Source organism: Netta rufina (assembly GCF_964035555.1).
Source record: "Netta rufina genome assembly, chromosome: 3".
Taxonomy (NCBI): domain Eukaryota; kingdom Metazoa; phylum Chordata; class Aves; order Anseriformes; family Anatidae; genus Netta; species Netta rufina.
In genome coordinates, this window is record NC_140125.1 from 96,912,701 (window position 1) to 96,934,015 (window position 21,315).

General features: G+C 37.8%; 1 protein-coding gene across 1 annotated transcript in view; it reads right to left on the reverse strand.

The window, feature by feature from the left end:
- Positions 1-859: 859 nt before the first annotated feature.
- Positions 860-21,315, reverse strand: part of AGPAT5 (1-acylglycerol-3-phosphate O-acyltransferase 5) — a 60,734-nt gene continuing 40,278 nt past the window's right edge. Inside the window, exons 6-8 of the mRNA XM_084284325.1 lie at positions 19,243-19,404; positions 5,156-5,279; positions 860-3,439 (exon numbers count right to left, since the gene is read on the reverse strand). Coding sequence (XP_084140451.1) covers positions 3,214-3,439; positions 5,156-5,279; positions 19,243-19,404 — 512 coding nt within the window. The 3' untranslated portion in view covers positions 860-3,213. The remainder of the gene's footprint in view (positions 3,440-5,155; positions 5,280-19,242; positions 19,405-21,315) is intronic.

Below are 21,315 nucleotides of genomic sequence, written 5' to 3' on the forward strand. Positions count from 1 at the left end.
GCCAAGACCGAGCACAGAGCTTTGGAGAAATTTCTGATTTTGACTGACCTTCCTCTTTTTTCCCAATTGATCTTCCCCTCACATGTCCTACTCATTCATTTATTCATTGTAGCATAAATCACTGTCTTAGTTTTCTGTCTCACTTTACTTTTTATGTTCTCCATTATTTAAGTTAATGCTTCCTTATTAGCCCAATTTCTTTCACAAAAGTACAAAAGTTCCCCAAGTACAAAAACCTGGAACAAGCATGTGGTGGGGCGTGTTGCTGAATATAAAATATTTACATATAGTTGATGCATAAGAAAATACTTGTGTGGAGTATTAGGTGCACTGATAGAGCTGGAAAAATAATAATACATTTTTGAGAATGTAGTTTGCTCCTCAGGTTTAATTCATCACTAAAACTTACGTGGCATTTGCTACTGAGATACAATTCATGTATTTGTTTGCAATACCTCTTCCCATCTCCTGCTTCTGCCCAGCCTGATCATGCTGCCTGCCAGCATTGTCTATACAAGACCTATTGCAGCAGAGCCTGCTGGATTCCTGTTCAGCACTGTGGTACTGCACCTTAACAACCATTATTAATAAGGAACAACTGGTGCAGGTGAAAAGGCTATTCCAGTCCAGCTGGCTGTATGTTAGTTGGGTTAGAACATAAAGCACAAATCGATTCTAACACATTTTAGGACAAAGCTGTTTTCTTTTCATTGACTCCTTCTCACACGAACACTTCCATCAAGGACCTAAAACCATACACACACAGCATTTTTTTTTTTTTTTGTGTGTGAATGATTCCTGTTAATCCAAGTTACAAACATACAAATGCAGAAAAAAAAATGAACAAGTAGACAGGACAGAAAAGTTGAATGAGCATTGGCTCTTCTTATTTTAATGAAGAAATATTTCAAGTTAATATCAGTGCATATTTAGAAATAGCATGTGATACTCCCAACGCCAAATACATCAGCAAATTACAGTTTCAAAAATTTATAAATTAATTGCAAGGAAAAAAAAATTAAGAGTAACATAGAGAGTAACGTTCAAAATAAACATCCTGTTTGTTGCACTGCGTCAATTATATTCCTGGTAATTAAACAGCAAGAGAGGTCCAACCGTTTGTGGTAATTAGGCTCTCCAAAACAGCATTTCTTTTTCTACAAATGAGTTAAGCTGTTTGCATTTATTTTTGATGTGTAATTAAATGTTATTCTTAGCTGTTACAAAGAAATTTAATCATGTCACAGTAAAATTTCATTCCATGATTCAAAATCAAACTAACACAGAAACACTGCCTTCTGGTTATACCTACTGGAAACAGTCAGCTGAGAATAGGAAGAACTATATGTGAGCACATTTGGCTGTTACATAAAATGGCTTTTTTTTTTCTGGTTTCACAGCCTCATAACAATACTGTTTTTCAACATTGTTCCCAGTCATTGTTTTTAAAACAGTTCATCAACATATCCTGAATCAATCACCGATATAAATAACTCCAGTGACAAAATCCATTATGGAAGGACGCAGAACTGCAACCTGAAAGTTGTACCAAATGATTTTAAGGTGGAACTATTCTAATAAGAAAAACCACAACAAAATCCACAGAAAAAGCAGTATCTCCAATTAATTGGCAAGGATGGAATCTGAAAAACTGCTATAATTTTAAGAGACATATTTTAATACATGATGGGCTTTAATGCAAGACAAATCATACCGAAGCTAAAAAGAGATGCACATTTAAAGCTTGCAAGTGTGATATAAAAATATTTTCTATTTTTTTCATACAGGGAGTCTGATTTTCTTAATGGAAGAAGCTAAAAAAAAAAAAAAGAAAAAAAAGCTCTTTCCTACTCCCTCACTGTACATATAGACTATTCCCTTGATATCAGGAAACAGCATTTCCCCAACAAAAGTATCAGCCATGGGAATCACAGACTTTCTGGTAGTAAGGGTTTGTTGATTTTGCTTTTTAAAGTGTATTTTCAAGCAGGTGAAATACTGAAAAGATATGTATTTCTTTCGCTACTACACTAGTGCAAGTCCTATACTTCAACCCCCATAACTTCAATCCACCCGAAGTCTGCATCACCTAGGATGACTTGAAACCCTGGTGTGTGATATTACAACACTGAGACGATAGCCAGATCATGAAACATCAGGCTAAATCAGACTAGTAGGAAAAGGCACATGCTTCAGATTTTGCAGGGCTACCTGAAGGTTCCTTGTTACCATAACCCCTACTCCTGAAGCCGTAGTGAGACTGTGCTTCACCCAAATGGCACAGTTTGCTTCCAGAAAATTGTGAGGTAACAGGAAACTTCTGAGTGTTCGCTGCTGCTTATGGCACATGGACGCTACAGTTCTGTGAGCTCAGCCAAAACTCCTGACACGCTACAGACAATGCAGACACAAGGTAGGCTACAGTCCAGTTAGGCTGCAAAATAAAAACATTTCAGTATACTGCATACATTCCTTTTATGCACAAATACAGGGTGCGCAAAATAAGCTATTTGCTCAGTACGATTTAATGTTTTGCATATGTAAAATAATCAGCTAATACTGCAATATAATCAAAAATCATGCACTAGATAAACAGAGCTTCTTCCCCATGAACGGTAGTTCTCAGGAACGTTTGATTCTGCTTCAGGGAACGTCTCATGATTTGCCAGCTTACTAGTCCCTTTTTTTCCAATAATACAGTATTTAGCTAAAATTGAAAAGCAAAATTCCAAAGGAAAAATAAGTTTTGATTTTAGTTGTGATACAGCTGAGATAGATGCAACTGGGCTGCTGCAATGCACCGAAGAGTAACGAAAATTCAACATGAATACCAGAGGAATAAATATATAACCTAAATTAATCTCTGTAAATACATTCACAGGTCCACTTAAGACACCCTTATGCATAACTCATACTTCATCGAATCTGCAGATAAAGATGGATGTTAGTTCATGGGGAAAGCAATTTATCATATGACTCAGTTTATCTGCCATTATTCCAGCAAAAATCAGTAGCAAATTTGAAAAACTACATTTATTTTCCCCAGACCAACCACACAGAGGCTTAAGTCACAAATTCTATTATTTCCAATGTTCAATCAATAAGGCTTTATTTACACTTTTTTTTTTTTTTTTTACTATAAATTCAGGAAAAAGTTTGGTGCAATGTGCAAGAAAAGACAGCACATCCCACTGATTGGAGACTAACATCTGCTTATGGTTTAATGCTAACCCACAGGCAGCCAATTAAAGTCCCATATATCCATGTTTTTACATAAAGTTTCCTTCCAGATTCTGTCAGAAGCATACTAGCAGTCAGGCCACCTAAAAACAGCAAAGATGGCAAAGTTTTCTTGAGGCTTAGTTTGGAATGAACACTTTTTCCAGGGAACTTATTTCTTCTTTTAGAATCCTTCGCATCATAAAACTCTATTAGTAACCTATAAGTAGAGAAAAGTAGATCGTCAAATTTACGCATTAGAGTAAGAAGTTCTAGACAACTTTATTTCATCCAATAACTGCTAATCACGATATTTAAAAACAATTTAACAGTAAGAAGCAGTAAGTAGCAAGGTTAATCAATCAGCATGCTCTAGGAATATGATGCATTCAAAGTGATGTTGCGCATCAGAGTACTCAATTTGAGCCCTTGTGAGCAATAAAAGCAGATTTTCCTTAGGGAATAATTTCAACATTGGATATAAAGGTTGAAGATTATCCTCCAGATTTAGCATTTAGCAAATAAGCCCAGAGTACCAGGCAATATCGTAAGATAAAATATCATACAGTTAATAGAAACTGAAGTAGGAGGTAAAGTATCTTGGTGAAATAAGCTAATAAATAAACAGGGCTCACAAGACTTAAAATATTTTGGAAGTCAATCATGCAAGAGTAAAATGTGACAACATAGGTTTAATATTAATTTTTCAATTTTTGATAAACAGTAATAAACGGATTTGAAAATTCTAGATTTCTGTTTTAACAGCTCTAAATTTGCATGACAGACTGCTTTGGTCCCAGAAACGATGCTCCAGTCAACAGGAGTCTATGATGAGACATAGATGATCATGGTTCAGTTTTGCTGGTCTTCACTGGAAAACTACTTTTGGGATGCTGGACAGCCTTTTATTTTACATCAGTTCCTTGTCGATGAAATGAAATGTGTACTTTCTTGCCTCTCGAAAGGGAATAAAAGAAAAAGGATCCTACTGATCCTAAACTTCTAAGTCACTTTATTAATAGTGCCATGTTCACAGACAGGCATGTTAAGTTTTACATAGATTCAAAGATCACAAGTCAAACTTGTCCATTTATTTGCTTTCATGGAATGCCAGAACAATTTTAAATCAGAACGTATGAAAAACCTGTCAAATTTCTAACTCATACCATGTACTCAGGGATTTAGAAGGTAAACAGATCCAGCTCTCTTAAACTGGACTTCAGACATGGCAAATTAAGCCATCATCTCTCAAACAAATACTTAAATCCCACATTTAGGCATATCTTCACCTTGGCACACATGGTTCCCTAGGACTTGTTGCTATGCTCATTAGTGACCTTATCCGGTGGTGCTGGAGGGAGCCAGGCACTTCTGCCATGACTCAAAGGTAGCTTGGATAGATAAAACTTGTACTTCACCTGATCTCCCCACTGAAGGTGGGGATCTATGGTTCACAGAAGTTCTTATACATTCTGATAGAAGATGCATAACCAATTTTGGCAAAAGAGATTATGCCAAGACCTACCAAGGTTGGTAGGTCTAACCCTAATACTGATGACTAGGCTAGAACCAAACTCCTTTTTGCATGCTTGCCTACCTTGGGAATCTACACTCCCGGCTGCACAGGACTCAGACTCAGGAATATAAATGGAAAATATTCAGATGAGTATGAGTCTGGCCTAGAACATGGTTTTGCAGCTATTCAATCTAAGGAAGGCCTAAAACCCCAGAATCCCAACCTTCTCAGCAAAAGCTTTAATCACAGAGGCATTAAACAAAATATGCACAGGAGTACCAACACCACCTGTCTACTGAGAGCCCTACAGCTCGCACTGCTAGTAACACAGAAATCATAGTAACATAGAAATCATATCTATTCATAGAAAAGGAGAAAGCAAGCTTCTTGAAACAGAAAGTTCTGCACATTGCTACTCACTTGTCCTTTATTTCAAAACGTTCATGAAGCCACCTTCTCATATACATCTGTTCTTCTGGAATGTCCTTCAGTTCAATTCGATCAATGAAAATATGAACTCTTGGGCATTCCTTGCAAAGAAACTCTGAAAGAGAGCAAACCAACAGGACTGAGTTACAGAAACACTGTCAGGCATTTATTAATCTAAAATAAGCTGAAAGTCTGACCTCACAGATGTAAGAGCCTTGGAAGTTTAACTTCAGTTTTCAAAGGCCTTCCATTTTTATGTTTGGATCCTGAGCACTTCACTAAACTTAGAAGCTGTCTGATCTACACGCTGTTAAAAAGGGAAGGGCCTGCTATCAGGTGCAGCATGGAAAGATGTCCTAAAAAGCCCAGCATGAAAACGTTGCATTTCTACCTCGGTAGCAATCTGCTCATTTTGCTGTGTGGGATGCCATAACTTCTCTGCAAGAAAGGTATCCAGCCTACATTTTTGATCAGAGTTAGCAATCCTCTTTCCTTGTCTTTTTAAAAACTTAAATTTTGTTTGCTTCTGGGTGACAAAATCCGAGCAACAGTGATTTCCCAAACCATCTCCAGGAGGAAGTGGGCTTCAGTTTAAGTAATAACCTATAATTAAAGTATGCAATAGGGCAAAAGGCTCAGAATAAAATGCTGCTTTCCAGTTTGCATACCTCCATTTTTCTTCTGTCATACAGAATCAACAAAGCTAAACATAGCCCTGCTGCATTCTCCTCTCCCAATTTCAATTTCTCCCTAGAAAACTTTAGCAAGCAACCATTAAGCCAATTACTTTGTGGGATATTTTACGAGTAACAGGAGGTAAAAATATTGCCCATGAAAAATATTTGAGGCATGAAAAACCCACCAATATTTGTCTATTAAAAATAATTTGCATCTATCAGTAGCAAGGGGTATGGTAGTAACAATAGCATCCCAATAGAAAAAGATGTATGATGTGAGCACAGAAGTACTTGGAAATCTGGATAACCTTCATATTTTGAAAAGGGACCTGAAGTGCCTTCCAACAATACAGATGGGCAACAAATGTAACGCAGACTGGGTGGTCCCTTTAGGTTGTTGACATTTTTTTGGACGGCAGTGCAGATGTACCTCCTTAAGAGGAGGTTTTAGGATCTTCACGTCGTTGGACTTTGACCCATAACTGTGAGGGGTATCTGGAAGAATGGCTGTGAAAAATAATTGTCACTGTATGTACATCTTTATTATTGTCTGACAAAGCAGATATCCCCCCATTTGCTTTCCTTTTTACAGGATTATTCCATTTTTAAGGATGTTGCTGTAAAAGCAATCCTTATCATACACTAGAAATTGCCTTAAGGAATTTTAAAAGCCTGTTCATGCAAATGTGTTTATGTCCTTGTAAAGGGGGATGGAAGGAGAAGAGATAACGGGACCAGTAAAGTCTTAGTGCATTTTGCGGCAGAAATTTGCAAGGTGCTCTGTGCAGCTGTCTAGTCCTCTGGCAGAGAGCCTCTCACTGAACTGCACCTCAGCATACAGAGAGCAACACAGCTCACGCACCATCAAGTCAAGAAATGAGTAAGGGCTCTAACCAAAACCAGGTCCACCTCTTAGCTACAGTACAGCAAGCACAACAGTCACTAAATACTCTTTTCTTGAAGTTTTTGGCAAAGCTATTTAATAGCTACAGCTATTAGATGTCAGGCAAGTAACATACTTGAAGGTCCAAACGATGGTAGGTGTAGACTATTGTCCTCAGGTTTATGCACAATGTTTTTCCTAAGCAGGATGAAATCAAAGTTCCCATATCTGAAAACAGCTTTTTCCTCTTGCTTTTAATGGTAAGAAAGGATTTTCTCTGAGAATACTATTGAAGCCACCACATGAAGGTCATTGACTATATGAGCACCTAAAAGCATACTATTAATATTTTAAAATGTTGGACATATTATCCATGTCTTAAACGCTTAAAATGCTCATTGATGTATAAATCCTCTTTGGAGTGGTATTACCTATTACGTGGAGCACTCTAAAAATATGCAAAACTGTATTATAGAAAACAAATGTCTGGAAGCCAAATGATCAAATGGTCTTTTTTGTACCACGATAAAAAGCATCTATGCTATGCATATTCAGCTACGGCTGAAGACCTAGCTTTAGAAGATACTCAAAATGTTCTGTGCATTGTATAGGGTACATTTCTTTGCTTCATAGCAAATAGGTTGTTTTGTACAGGAACAAACAGCTCTTTCTTGATGTTATTTATTATCTCAGTTATAAATTATTAAGGAAAATTACAAAACAAAAATCTAATAGGATTGTTAATAGCCATGTGCTGTTTTAAAACTTAATGTTATGCTTCTTAAAAACTACTGATGTTTAGTTAAAGATAGCAACAGAGTATGTTATAAGCAATAAGCTCAAGTTAACAAAAATGGAATAAGCATAGAAATTTCAAAGGAACACCTTCCCCCACAAAATCTGAAATGTAGAAACTCTACAAACCTGCTTGGAAAGCAAAAACCCTTCGACAAAATCCTAAGCCTTGCTGGTGTTTTTTTCTACTCCCAAGTTCCAGTACAACCTGATGCTTACTACTTGCTGGTCTTCAGTTTAAATTTAGTCCAATTACATGAAGATCCTAAAACCTCCTCTTAACTTCCCACCTACGTAAATCCCAGTGCCTTTCTCCACAGCCTTTCAACTGAGACTCAGTACTGTGTGATCTGCAGCTACAGGTGCTTCCCTAAAGAGTACCAATATTCTCACCCATTGATTTGAGGCCATTTTATCCCAAACCTGAACATCTGCAGATGACATCGTAACCTGTGCAATCAAGCTAGTCAGGGAACCTGACTAGTCTTTAATTATCCAATTAATTTCAGGTCTAATGCAACTAATCCCATTTTTTTAGATGCATAATGTCACTGCAATCGCTTAAGAACACTAGTGGATAAGAACAATTTATTGAGTGGTTGATTTTTTTTTAGAAGAAACAGCTGGATTTTATTACCACAGCCTCTAAAGGTTTGTGGTGGTCCCACGACCCTTAATTTCACATTAGCTTAACTCCCAAAAGACTTGTGTAATTAAGCTAAGAAACAAAATCTTATTGAAGCAATTTATTATGTGCAAATTACATCCAACTTCAGGCACTCTAGCCCTTAAGGCCAACATCTGATAGGCTTTTCAGATCCCTGAACTTGCCAGAATTTGTTATAATTAACAGCTGGAACAAGCAGGACTGAATTTTCCTTCAAAAGACAAAACACAAGTGCAAATCATGCATTATAATCAAACATCATACTGGGGACAGCGTTAGTCAATCAAGAACCTACCACAATTTGGCCGAAATGAACCCCAACAACTTGTGTGGGAGCCAAGTGGACTGACATTCATATGGGAGATAGAAAGTTTTATTAGGAAATTATCTGGCTATATAATGGATCCAAGTGCAGAATGTTTATCGTGCTTTTAATGACCAATCACAGCAGAAGGAAATAATTCAAAATTAAAAAAAAATGCATTTCTGTCCTTAAACCGTGGATTTCCAGCCCTCCTCCTGTGGGACAGAATACACGCTAACCCAGGACTGAAGGAATCAATGCAGAATTAGGATTAATGAAAGGGATGCGATGTTCTCCAGAAAAGCAATCGGATTCCCAGAGTTTTTTAATTGCCAAGAAATATTTTACATGCCACGTTTTGCTTGCTGGGACTTCCACAAAATTCTGTCAGTTTGAAAGTCTTCACCTTCAAAAGCCAATTAATTCATTTTTTTTCAATTATCAGCATTACCAGGGAAGGTAAGGGAAAGAGAGAAGCTCCAAAACATAAATATACCTGCTACTGAGAAGGGATATATAAATGACTTCACAACACCTTTCCCTTAATGACATCACAGTTCATTCCACCACCCCAATTTATTTGTCTTGACAGTGATGTGGCACTCAGACATTCCAGTTTTCAAGTACTATTGAAGTCTATTTTTATAGGCACTTTAAATATGACAGCACTAAAGTAGCTCAGATTTCATCCTCCCACATTGACTCTTTTATTGCTTCGTAATTATTGCCAAAGTCCTCCAAAATTAAGAAAGGGCAAACTGAAGCCCGACACGGTCATGTCCACCTAAACAGACCCCAATGCTCTCCTATTTTAATGGTCTTCAGTAACGTTTGCAATAAGGTGAAAGTGGTATCACAGGAAACTGAAATCTGAATAATGTATTTTTACTCTACAGAACTGACATTTCAAACATGTAACAACGCCCCTCCTTCAGTAACAAAACACTGTGTGTTGTGTTGTATATGGTTTTACAGGCAAAACCATGACAGCAAAGACATACTCTTCTCTGAACTGGAAATTTAAAAAGTGAAGAAAGCACCTAGTCTGGCCCTAAACATTAAGCTACTAAAGCAGTTTGTAAATTATCTCTTCCTTAAAGAAAGAAATCCCATCTCTCTGTTTTCATTTATTTTGTACACCGAATTAACAATCAATTGGCAAAACAAACACAAATTTAAGTGCTGCATTGTTTCTCAGCTCCATGCTTTCCATCACCTCAAGTTGAGCTGACACAAAACTATTTCCCTGCCTGCTTTGACAAAATAAAGCAGTGGCGGAACAAAGCAGCACTAGACGGGAAAGCAAACACCGAGGACAGAGCGAAGTCTGCTCAGCCAGGTTAACCTGGGGCACCAGGGAAGGAGCTGGCAGCACCCACACCTGCTGGTGCTGCTGATGGAGGGAAGCACGGAGGAGATGCTGTGCAGGATAAATTCAGGCTTCAAGCTGGGAGACAAGCCTGGGCTGTGGAGAAGAGCACTCCCAGAAGTACTGGCAGTGCCACGTGCAAGGCTGGATGCGAGCAGAGATCAGAGCCTCTGATCACAGTGGAGGGAGTAAGCATGTTAGGAGCTGGAGGACCTTTAGAGACAGGAAAAATGGGATGCTCCTGAATCTTAATTAAGCCAGGGTGCTGGCAATGACAACTGAAAAGGTCTTAGAGAGTGCTTCATATAGGAGCAGGGAAGATAAAAAGGTCAAGAAAAGCAGCCATTCAGGCTGACATAAGATGAGGTGGATGCAACTAAAATTCAGTGTGAGAGCAAAACCCAGAAGTGCCTTTACACCAACACAAGAAGGCTAAACATGAAGACAGGAGGACAAGAATTCTTGTCCTCCATAGAGTACCCCTGCGAAGTAGGTATGACCTTGAAGGAGCACACAATGTTAACAGGCTACCAGATTGATTGGCATGACATAGCACGATGCACAGGCGAGGGCATGTGTGAAGGACTGACTATATGAAGAGTAATAGAATAAAGATAGTACAAGCAGACAAGCAAAATTAAATTACTGTGTACCCTCTAATAAAATACTTATTAGATATATTAAATTATGTCGAGGTCATCTTATTTAAAAGATGATAAGCTCGATGATAGTGATGGATGATAAGCTTGATAATAGTGTTGGGAAAGTGTTAAGCCAGACTGAGCACTGCAATTTCAGGGTTGCCAGCAGGAGTGTGAGATTCCAGCTGCCTTGATTGAACTGTATCAATGCTTCATCAGGACGAAGTGCAGAGGGGAAAAGAGAGAAAGAGAAAAGAAAATATTTTTTTTCCTGTAACAATTACTTGCAGAACCCACAAGAAGAGATGCCATTCCTGATGCGGTCCTGAGTTGTGCACAGTATTAGTGAAAAGTGGTCTGCAAAGACAGCACAATTACGTTCAGCATTGTAGAGAGAGTCTAAATAAGTGTAGAACACACACACACATAATTAAAGGAACTATATAGTTGGGGGGGAAATAGGAGGGAGAAAAAGAAAAGTGGCAAAACACCACAGAAGAAACGGTTGAAAGGAAGGCAACCTAGTGACTGTTAAAAAAATGTTAAAAAAACAAACCCCAGCAAAACTTAGAAACCCACATAAAATATGTGCAATACAAACAAACAAAGAAAAAAGTGGTCTGAAACCCACATGCATGGTTGAATGGGAAAATTTAGGATGCTACTGCTATATTCCTACCTTCTGTTGGAGAAACAGAAAGCTTGTCCAGATAAGGAAAACCGTAAATCAGCTCATGTCAAATGCAAATATAAAATTAAGAAAACTAAAAATGCAAAGAATGCTCTGATGATTGTAACTTTTTGCATAAATCAAATGCAGCAAACCAGTGGGGGTGCTGGATGACAAAGGTGAAGAGCAGCACACATGGTAACGTGTAAGACCATACAAGAGAAGCTCAAACACCTGTTTAGACTTTCCTTTCTTGCTGAAATTGTTTGATTCCTACGCCCATCGCATTCTTTGTACCACACTGCTCAAAGGAACTAGATCAATAAGTAAACACACAGAAATTATTAGACTAAATAAACAAGTTAGATGTCAGGAAGTCACTAAAATCAGACAGCATTCATCCAAAAGCTCTCAAATGTGGAATTCAAAAACAACGATGTGTAACCTATCAGCGCAAACAGCCACTGTGCCAGAAAATCGGGGGGTTTCCCTTCTGCAAATGAGGGCTTTAGAGATGATGCTGGGAAATACAAACCGAAGAGCCTTACATCCCCGGGTAAGATAGCAGTCTATAATAAGATCACTAAGCACAGAGATAATCACAGTCTGTTGGAAAAGAGTTGGCATGGTTTCTGCAAAGGGAAATCCTGTCTCACCAATTTGCTGGCTTTCTACAGCAGTGTCAAGGAGCAAGCGGATAAAGGGGATTCAGTGGACATGATATATTTGAATTTTTATAAAGCCTCTGTCAGGGTTCCACACTGAAAGCTATTAAAGAAATTAAGCTGCCATGGGATTAGGGAAAATGATGTTTTATAGACCGAAAGCTGCTTAAAGGAGAGGAAGCAAATGGAGGGACTTAATGATAACTTTGCAGGACGGAAAAAAACAGCAACTGGAGTTCTCCAGGGACTGATGCTAGGATTGGTTTTATTCCTTATCATGACCAATGAGCTGAAGAAAGGAGCAGACAGTGAAATCTCCAGTTTTTGAGATCTTTTTCAGAAGATCTTAAATTCTTTTGGGCAGTCAAATGCCAGGTCGGTGGTGAGGAACACCTAAAAGACCTCCAAATTGAGCAAATGGGGCAAAAATGTGGCATCTAAGCCTTATCCTAAAGAAGTATGGGGAAAAATAATTTAAACTCTGATTACATGATGCTTAGCTTGGACTTGGTGGTTACAGTGTGGGAGGTCAGTGACCACTCTCTGAAACGATCCTCTCAATTGGGTAGCAGAAGCCCGAGATTCCCCCAAATACTGGGCAGCAACAGCAAGCACACTGAGAGCAGGGCAAAAGTGTCACTTTGCAGCTACATAAAAAGATTGGATCCACTTTTTAAATACTGTTTGCAATTTTGGTCTCTGTATCTCACGGAGGATATGGTGGAATTAGAGAAGGCTACTGCAGAAAGGGACAACTAAAACATTTAAGGATAAAAAGCATCAGCATTAGAAACAAGGAGACATTAAAAAGGCTGAATTTTCATTTTGGAGAAGGGAAGCAGAGAGAAAGATATGAAAGCTTAAAAAAATAAAGACGAAAGATCTTGAAGATGGCAGCTAAGAACTGTGTCTCAACAAATCCTGCAATTTCAACCGTAAATAACCACACTTTTCTACCTTTGTAAAGATGTCTGGATCTAAAGAACCTTTAAAAATTACTTTTAGGAAGTGGTGCCTATAGTTTTCTGTACTGGTACCAGCACTGGTGAGCAGTACAGCATCGCTGTACTCAGTCCTGCTGACACAAGATGGTGTCTGATGAAGACCCATAGTCCTTGCACATCATAGTTCAGTGAAAGAATCTTTGAGTGGTTTTAATCTGTTATTCTAACAGATGCACTATGGCCTTTGGGCTGCTCCATAACGATTTGTGAATACTGTACATCGGCCAAATTAGCAGGAGGTTTCCTACAAAAGTATGAAAGTTTTGATCAATAGGCTGCCAGCAACAGAGCCTGGATCAGATTAGGTCTGTGGATAACATCTAAAGGGCTCCACAGATGGTAACTGGAAAGAAGGAGATTTATGAGGCTCACTGTATGGATATTTGCATCTTCCTTGGAACATTTTTGAAGTTTCAGAAATGGAAAAAACAGTTTTGACAGACACACAAGCAAGAAAAGATATAAGGATTGGAACAGTTCAAAACAATGATCTCTAGCAAATAAACAGGATCTGTTAGGAACTATGCCAGTACTGTTAGTATCGATGTTTTTCCCTTTTCTTCAGATAGTCTGTTTTGATAAACAGGGAACAGTACCACAAACATTGTAGAAAAAAAGGACTCTGGTGCACATACAAAAAAGCACAAATAAACACAGGCTCTCCAAGCAGCAACATAGTTCTGGCCAAACCTGGCAGTGTGAAGAAGTTAAAGTTGTTTCTGTTATCCTCAGGGTTTAAATACACTTCTGTATAAAGAGCAGGAGTTCCTCAAGCTGTTGTTGAACGCTTCCTTGCACACGTGCATGAGGCTCATGGTGCAGCATAGTTCTATAAATCTGCAGTGTAAATACTTCCAAAATCCTCTTTGTGGAGCAAAAGTTAGAAGATGCTTGTGTGTCTTTTGCCTACGTATTCCCAAAGGGAAGTTACAGATACCTACAATCAGCAGGAGCTGCCTGAAAGTAATGGAGATGTACAAGGTCCTAGTTCATGATCAGATGAACAAACTCTCTGGGCTCCCAGGGACACTGGAGGGGTTACTAGTCCCATACAGGGGCTGCTAGTAACACACAGAAGCTACATCCACAAGTGATTGTCATTTGGGGAGATAAAGTATCATTTATGCTTGTCTTATTCTTAAGAAACCTCCTCAGGCATCCAAGCTGGGTTGTTGGAGACAGGAAACTGGGCTCCAGGGACCCCGAATCCCTTTCTATTCTTGTTTTGAGGTAGGTAAATAAACAGAGGTGCTAGTCATTCTGGCACTCATGCTCAGTTAGACTTTTCTCTGTTTTTGGAGTCCTATAAATACCTGCAGCAAGGCCTGTATTCCCATAAACTGATGCTGTTGTTTGGTGAAATGTCATTATTCCCAAACAGAACTACAATGTAATTGTTACAGTACTAAAAGACTTTTCATTCACCAAGACAGCCCTTATCTGCAGAGTATCAGTGCACAAATGCAAATCTGTGCTCAAGGTGCCACTCCAAATAAATCACCCAAAAATTGACAGGCAGGCTTTCATGCCACTCAAACTACTTTTAATAGGAAATGACAGGGGTTCTAAAGTCACAGATCTAGTCCTACAGAAGACAAGGGAAAATGCATTCAGTTTAAAACTGATTGATCATTTCCTTTCCTTATGGCACCAGGTGAAATCATTGTATTGAAACATGTCATATTTTAATACCTAACACTAAATAAAACCAGGGTTTTCCTTTAAAGCAAAATTGTAAAATAGAATATCATTAGAACTATGTTGCCAACTAGTGTTGTTATCAAAATTGCTCCAAATATTTCAATGGAAAATTTACACTACGAAATATGAAACGCAGTTACTTAGGTTTTGCTTGAACAGATGTGGTATGACAAGTTCATGACATGCAATTTACTATAAGCATTAAAAAGCCATCCCGTACTTGACACAAATTTCACTGACGCTGATGTCCAGCCTCAGCTGTAATTTACATCTTTTCAATTGCTCTAAAGTAATTACCACTTAATTTTCAATATTTCTTCGTGCAATAAGATGACAGCTAGCAGAGATCTGAACAGATTAGTCAGTTCATCGCTACAACTCTTACTTTTGACTGGTTTACATTCCTATTATTGTTTATCATTTTATGTATTTGGTCTTTCAATTCTTTCAACACTTCTATAACCACGTGCTTGTTATCATTCTGTGGATATTGAAAGACAACAGATATGATTGAATTTGGGCCAAAGACTGGTTTCTATTCCTCCAGTTTCTTTGCTATTGTTCTGTACTTCAGCGTCTAACTGAGTCCTAACAAAAATACAGGCACTTGGAAAAGCGTAATTTCCCCCAGGGAAGTTGGACCAGTTTGACCTCCTCAAATTATACCGATCAAAGTGATGTACTGATTTTCAGAAACGCACACACATACACACTCTTTCAAAGTGTTTGTTCTGGAATTGATATACAGCAGAGTCAATAATTCTCAGGAATTCCTCTGACTTCTTTAAGACGGAGTCTACATGTACTTGCTATTTTTATTCAATGTTTATCATTGTCACATGCTGCTATTTCACACACGCTTTCTTCTACAAAGGCCAGATAAATACCATCTGCTTATGGTAAAACCTCCAGGCTTCAGGCAGAATAATAAAGATGTAAATGTGTACATAATACTCTTTCAGGTGCAAGAATGACAACAGTTCCCACGTCCCGTGAGACCTACCCCTTAACACCAGGCGAAGCTGGATGTGAACACTCAGCACATTCATTTGGAAGGAGGAAAAACAGGTTCTTTCTTTTTTCCCCCCAAAAAAAAGAATGATAGCATTTTATTTAGCGATAGTATAGTAAAATATTATCAACAAATCCAGCACAAGTGTTTCTCCCCCTCCTTTTTCCTTCTAAATTGTTCTTTCAGAATTTAAACCTAAATTGCATCTTAACAGTGCTTAAGTGCCCATATGATTATATGGATCTTATTCTAATGATCGCAAATTAATACAGTCTCGTAGTGTGGTCTTCCCTAAGTGGTCCATCATGGTCTGTCATTAATGAACTGGACAAACAGTCTTTGGTACTAAGAGAGGGAAGTAATCTGTGGGAAAGTGCTATTCTTCAGAAAGGCTGCCATGTGTGGGACAAGCTTCCACTGGAAATGTACCAAGATCCAAGCTTGTTGGAAAGAAAAGGAATGAATGATAGATAAATGGTAGGAAAAACCAAACACAAAATGCAACCGTTAGCTACAATTGAATGTGAAGCTCTGAAAAAAAAACAACGTCCCTGTCTACAACCACTAATTAAATCTGATGTCTTCAAAAACAGAATTTCCAGTTGGAAAGTGCCAACTAAATATGAAATGAATAAATATTGACAAAAAATTCAACACATCTGAAAGAATATACCATAACAATTTGCCTGTTTTAAAAGGCAGAATGCTATCAAATGTTCCTGGCATTCACTGCTCCAAGCACTAATGCAGAAAGGATGGTGAATGTTGTCTTTCCAGTTGCTAGTATACTATGTTTTGTTTCGGTCCCATTGGACAAGTAAATATTATGATATTGAAGCTTTCTGGAGTGAAAAAAAATATTTTTTTTTCTAAGAAAAGCTATTTAAACTAAGAGTTCCACATTACAAAATTTAAAATGCAATTACTTTTTCCTCCAATTTTCTTTTCAGTTTAGCTTATTAACACTATTTCCCTGATAGAGCATGATAGTACAACTTACAGGCACTAAAATGTTCCTTTTAACCTGCTCTGTTTACTACTGAAGACAGCAGCCAAGAGCCAACCATATCCCCGGAAAAGTATGTAGTTTTGTTGTTGGTGTTGTTTGTTTTGTTTATTTTTTTTTCCAGAAGTGGCACCGGCTCTTCTGAAGAACTGACATTTACTGAACTGAAAGCAAAATGCATGTCAAGAAACACATTGTGTGGAATTCAGTTATCATTCACATGGGAAATGTCATACTATGGAAAACAGAGTCCTCAAGTAAAGTTGAGTTTATCAGAAGTTTGTTTGCAATGCAATAAATTTCATTCAGAGTTGCTAGACTGAAAAAGACACGTCAACCTTATCTTTTAAAAATTACCAGGATCGTACTACCATTTTGTTCTGATGAGCACAAAAACCAAGATTTTCAATCAGCATTGACACATATATGAAATGTTCATATGAATTGCACACACGAGAGAGGCATTTTATACCTCGTCATAGTACTGTACAGAGCAAAAAAGATAAATAATCTCAAATGCATAGCCATCAATTCCTGTTATTGTAGTATATTCGTAGACAGACCAATTGTTGGGCTGTTGCAGAACAAATATTGAAGTGATCTTGACTTTTGAGAACATCAATTATTTTTTTCTTCTATTTTGTGTCTGGAGGGTCTAAAGGAATGACAACTATGTTCCGCTCTGTAATTTATAGTGTCCTTAATCTACATAATTTATATTATATGGAATACATTTGACTGCCACAATAACTTGGAATGTTCTGGATGGATATTTCATTTATCTACTCTGTAATGGATAACAACTGGTTGGCTTGACTTCATTCTGCTTTACTAGCTTTACTGTTACCAAAGTCTGAGCCTGTAATTATCCCAGGCCTACCAGTGAGGCTGATACACCCATGAGGGATGTGTAGTCCTGCTGTGGAGTCCTGAGAAGGCTGGATGTGGAGTGGTCACCCCAGAACCATCTGATTAGCATTTGACACCAGACACAAGAAGCAGCCAACAGGGGAAATCAGTTCGTTAGTTCCATTTACATAACTACACCACGTTACATGCAAACTGAACTAATTTTTCATGCAATTTCATTCTATTTTTCATGCAAAAAATCAATAGGTGAAGAGGGCTTGTAAAGAATTTGAACATTTGCCATTTTATCAATAAGTAATGATATTTTAATAGCTTAATTAACCATTGGGCAGTGAAAAGTCCAGCATGAAAGTGGTTGAAACTGCCTAATAATCAAGTCACGAAACAAGATACGCTACAGGGAAGAAGGGGAAACAATTCTATTTGTTTTAAATGAAATCTTGGGTGACAGGAAAAGAGTAAGGCTGCCAGTCTTCTAGGGAGCCTGTAGTAGGGTCATAAGGTATTTTGGAAAAAAAGTCATGAACTTTAAATCATAAAATTTGCAAAACTATGATATAAAAAAGTCCAAAACTAAACATGTTAAATTACAATAAGCACTTTCAATACTTAACCACAAAACTATTCTAAGAACTAACAGAACAACACAAGTGTTGAGTTAATACAGTGTTAATAGTTATATTTCTCACCTATTCAGAATTTTAAATAAAATGTAAAAACAGACAATTCCAGAACTTCTAAGGAACAAGCATCTGGAAGGAGTTCAAGAAGTTGTAACTGCCAATGAAGTGACATGGAAACTCGCAAACACTTTTAGCAGAAGGAATTAAGTCCCAGACCCACACCGAAAACTGGACCAGCTGAAGAGTGGGGAGTTATGAAGTTACCTGCAGGCCCCTCAAACAACACTGAGCCCTTGCCCACAAGGGTGAACTAACGTGGCTTATTTTTCCCTTGGTATCAGTAGTGCAAAAGACATAAAAGTAGCACTGAGAGCCAGCTAGCAACAGACAGCTGTGCAGGTATATGGTTGAGTGATCCATCAACTACAAACAGAATGAAAGATGCTATTTGGCCCTCCAGTGATGGTGCAGGTAAATGAATTATTTAAAACAAAAACAACAACAAAAAACAGCAACAACCCACCACAAAACACAAAAACCACCAAACCCCAAAGTCTTCTATCCCATTTTTTTCCATCAGATACTCCAGAACTTAACTTTTTGGTGAGATAACTGAAGGTATGTACAACTAATTTTCCCCAGTCTCTTAAGGTGCTATAAGTGGTTAAAATACTGCAGCAAGTAAAGCCCACTTGCATAAAATGCTTTGAGCATTTATCAAATTGCTGGGCATATTCAGCACTTGAAAAATTACAAATAAAATATATTACTACATATTTTCCCTTTAAAATATATGCATTTCAGCAATTGTATCACATTTGCACACATGTGGCAAAGCAGGGAGAAAGAAAGAATTTACAATCAGGCCAAATGCCAGTGCTAGAAGAAACACAAAGGTGAACACCACCTGCTGCCTATGGATTCAAGATCATTTGAACTCTCCAAAGACTACCTGAAGATAGAATTTGACCATAAAAATACTCTCTGTGAGGAGCAGGGAAGAGAAGGAGCAGTAGATCTTGTGGGTAGGTATTATAAAGCCGAGTCACTAGTCAACAGTGCCCTACCAAGGAGCAGTAAGATGGCTGGAGCACTGTGGAGATTATCTTCCGAGCATTGCAAAGCAGCTGAGGTAGTTTTGGTATATCAACAAGCACATGTCTGAAGCATGTCTAATATAAATCAACTCACCTGTCATAGATGGTGCCAGTTTTCTTTGCCCTTTGTGGTCCACGGTACCTTCATATGCTACAGTCACATCATAAACTGCATCCAGATAGTCCTTCATTGTGTCGATGGCTACATGAGTTGCCTTCACCCGTGGTGTTAGCACATGCTTTAATATAGCAAGTCCTAGGGGAAAAAAACAAAATAAAATAAAATAAAATTACAGCATTTGAAAGTAATCTGGGCTACACGCACAAAAGGAACATCATGCCAACAAACCTTGGCACCCCCACTCAAAATTGCAAAAGGATTATTTTTAATCTCAGTTCTCGGTAGAGCGAGAGCACATCTGCACATTGCATTTGTTCTACTGAATGCATATAGAAGATGGAACAAATCTTACAGGATATTAATGACAGACAGGCTGCTCAACAAAAGAGTCCTTGGTACAGCCACTGCTCTAAAAGCAGTGATGATTTTAATATGGCTCATATGTGCTGAAAAACCACTTCTCCTTATCATTTATGTTTGTCCCATTGAAGAAAAACAAATTAACTGAGAATTATCAAACACAGAACATCACCTCCTGAAATCCTGTTTCAGAAACAGGTTTGGTATATGAGGCATAAGCACAGATATCTTTAAGATGCCTATTGTTCATCCAGCATTTCACTTCCAATGGACAAACCAATTCCATCGCTACAATGAATCCTAATACTGTCCCACAGTAATAAAAAAGCAGTTTTAAACTACACATGCTTAAACAAAATGTAACATTTCTCCAAAGCTACCACACTATCAGGTATTTCAATACATTTGTTATTTTCTACTTTAGATTCTTTTTCCCATTTTTCACTTTCCTCTTGGCACATTGTAATGGTTCTCACTTTGAGAAAGGATGACAGAAAGCAGGTAGACTCAAGACAGTTTTAGCCAATTGATGCTGATCAAAATGGGAAATCCCACTTTATCCTTGCAGCTATTTGACTCTACTACTTTTCTGTGCATGCTTGTGCCAGCTACTAAACTCGTATTGCTCTGGTACCACCCTCCCACCAGCCAACTCAACTCACCATCCCAGCAGAAAACTAAACAGGGCAGAGGGAAAACATAGCAGAGAGTCAACAGCATGGAAGAAACCTTCTCTGTTTCCCTGCCAACAAGCTATTAGACTGACTTAGCTATTAACAAAACCATAGTCACAGAAATACAGTGTTGACCTTAACCATCCAGGCCATGGACATAAAACTGTCAAGTTTAACAGCAATCTGCAGGCCCTCACAGCAGTATTTCATTTCAATGTTTGCTTCAGCTGATCGCTTTCACTGAAAGAACACTTTAGAATACACAAACACACAGGGTTTGAAAGTATAAACTTTATTCATTTTCCAAAGTTTTAACATACAACTAATTTCAAAATGAAAACAAAAAACCCCAAACCTTTCTGTGATCTCAACACAGCTCTTCCACTTTTATTTCAAAGTGTTTTTAAAAAAAAACCATCTTATACAAAGAAAATATCATTATTTTGCTATAAGATACATACTTTTCTCAAAGTGAAGTATCAGAATATGATTGTGATTGATGCTTTCTAGCCTTATCATTCGTAGTTTTACACTTTGGTATGTTTTTAAAGATCCACCCATTGGTGCTATTGGTTCCTGATATACTGAATATTTTTCTAAACCAAAATTCTGTGGTATTGCTTTAGACATACTGCGACTTGGAAAATCAATATAAAAGATAATATAATTTGTCCTGATTTTGTACTGAACTTCTCTTCTTTCCTTGTTGGGTACAGTGTACTCTGATCTAAAATTATGTAAGTATCTACTGAACAGTGTAAAATAATGCTGGTTTCTAAATAGCTCTATGATTGTTACAGTTGAAAAATTCAGTACAAATATTTTATTATCTTCTTAAATCAAGATAATGATTTATACTGAAGTTTTCATACTTTTCATACAGATTTATACCGAATATTTGCTAAGAACCTCTTTGTTCAAACAGAGAGATAAAAGTTTTTTTTTTTTGCTAGCGCTCTTTCTGAAGTCACCGTTCTAAGCTTTACCAGCAATGGGGATAACTATCTATGCA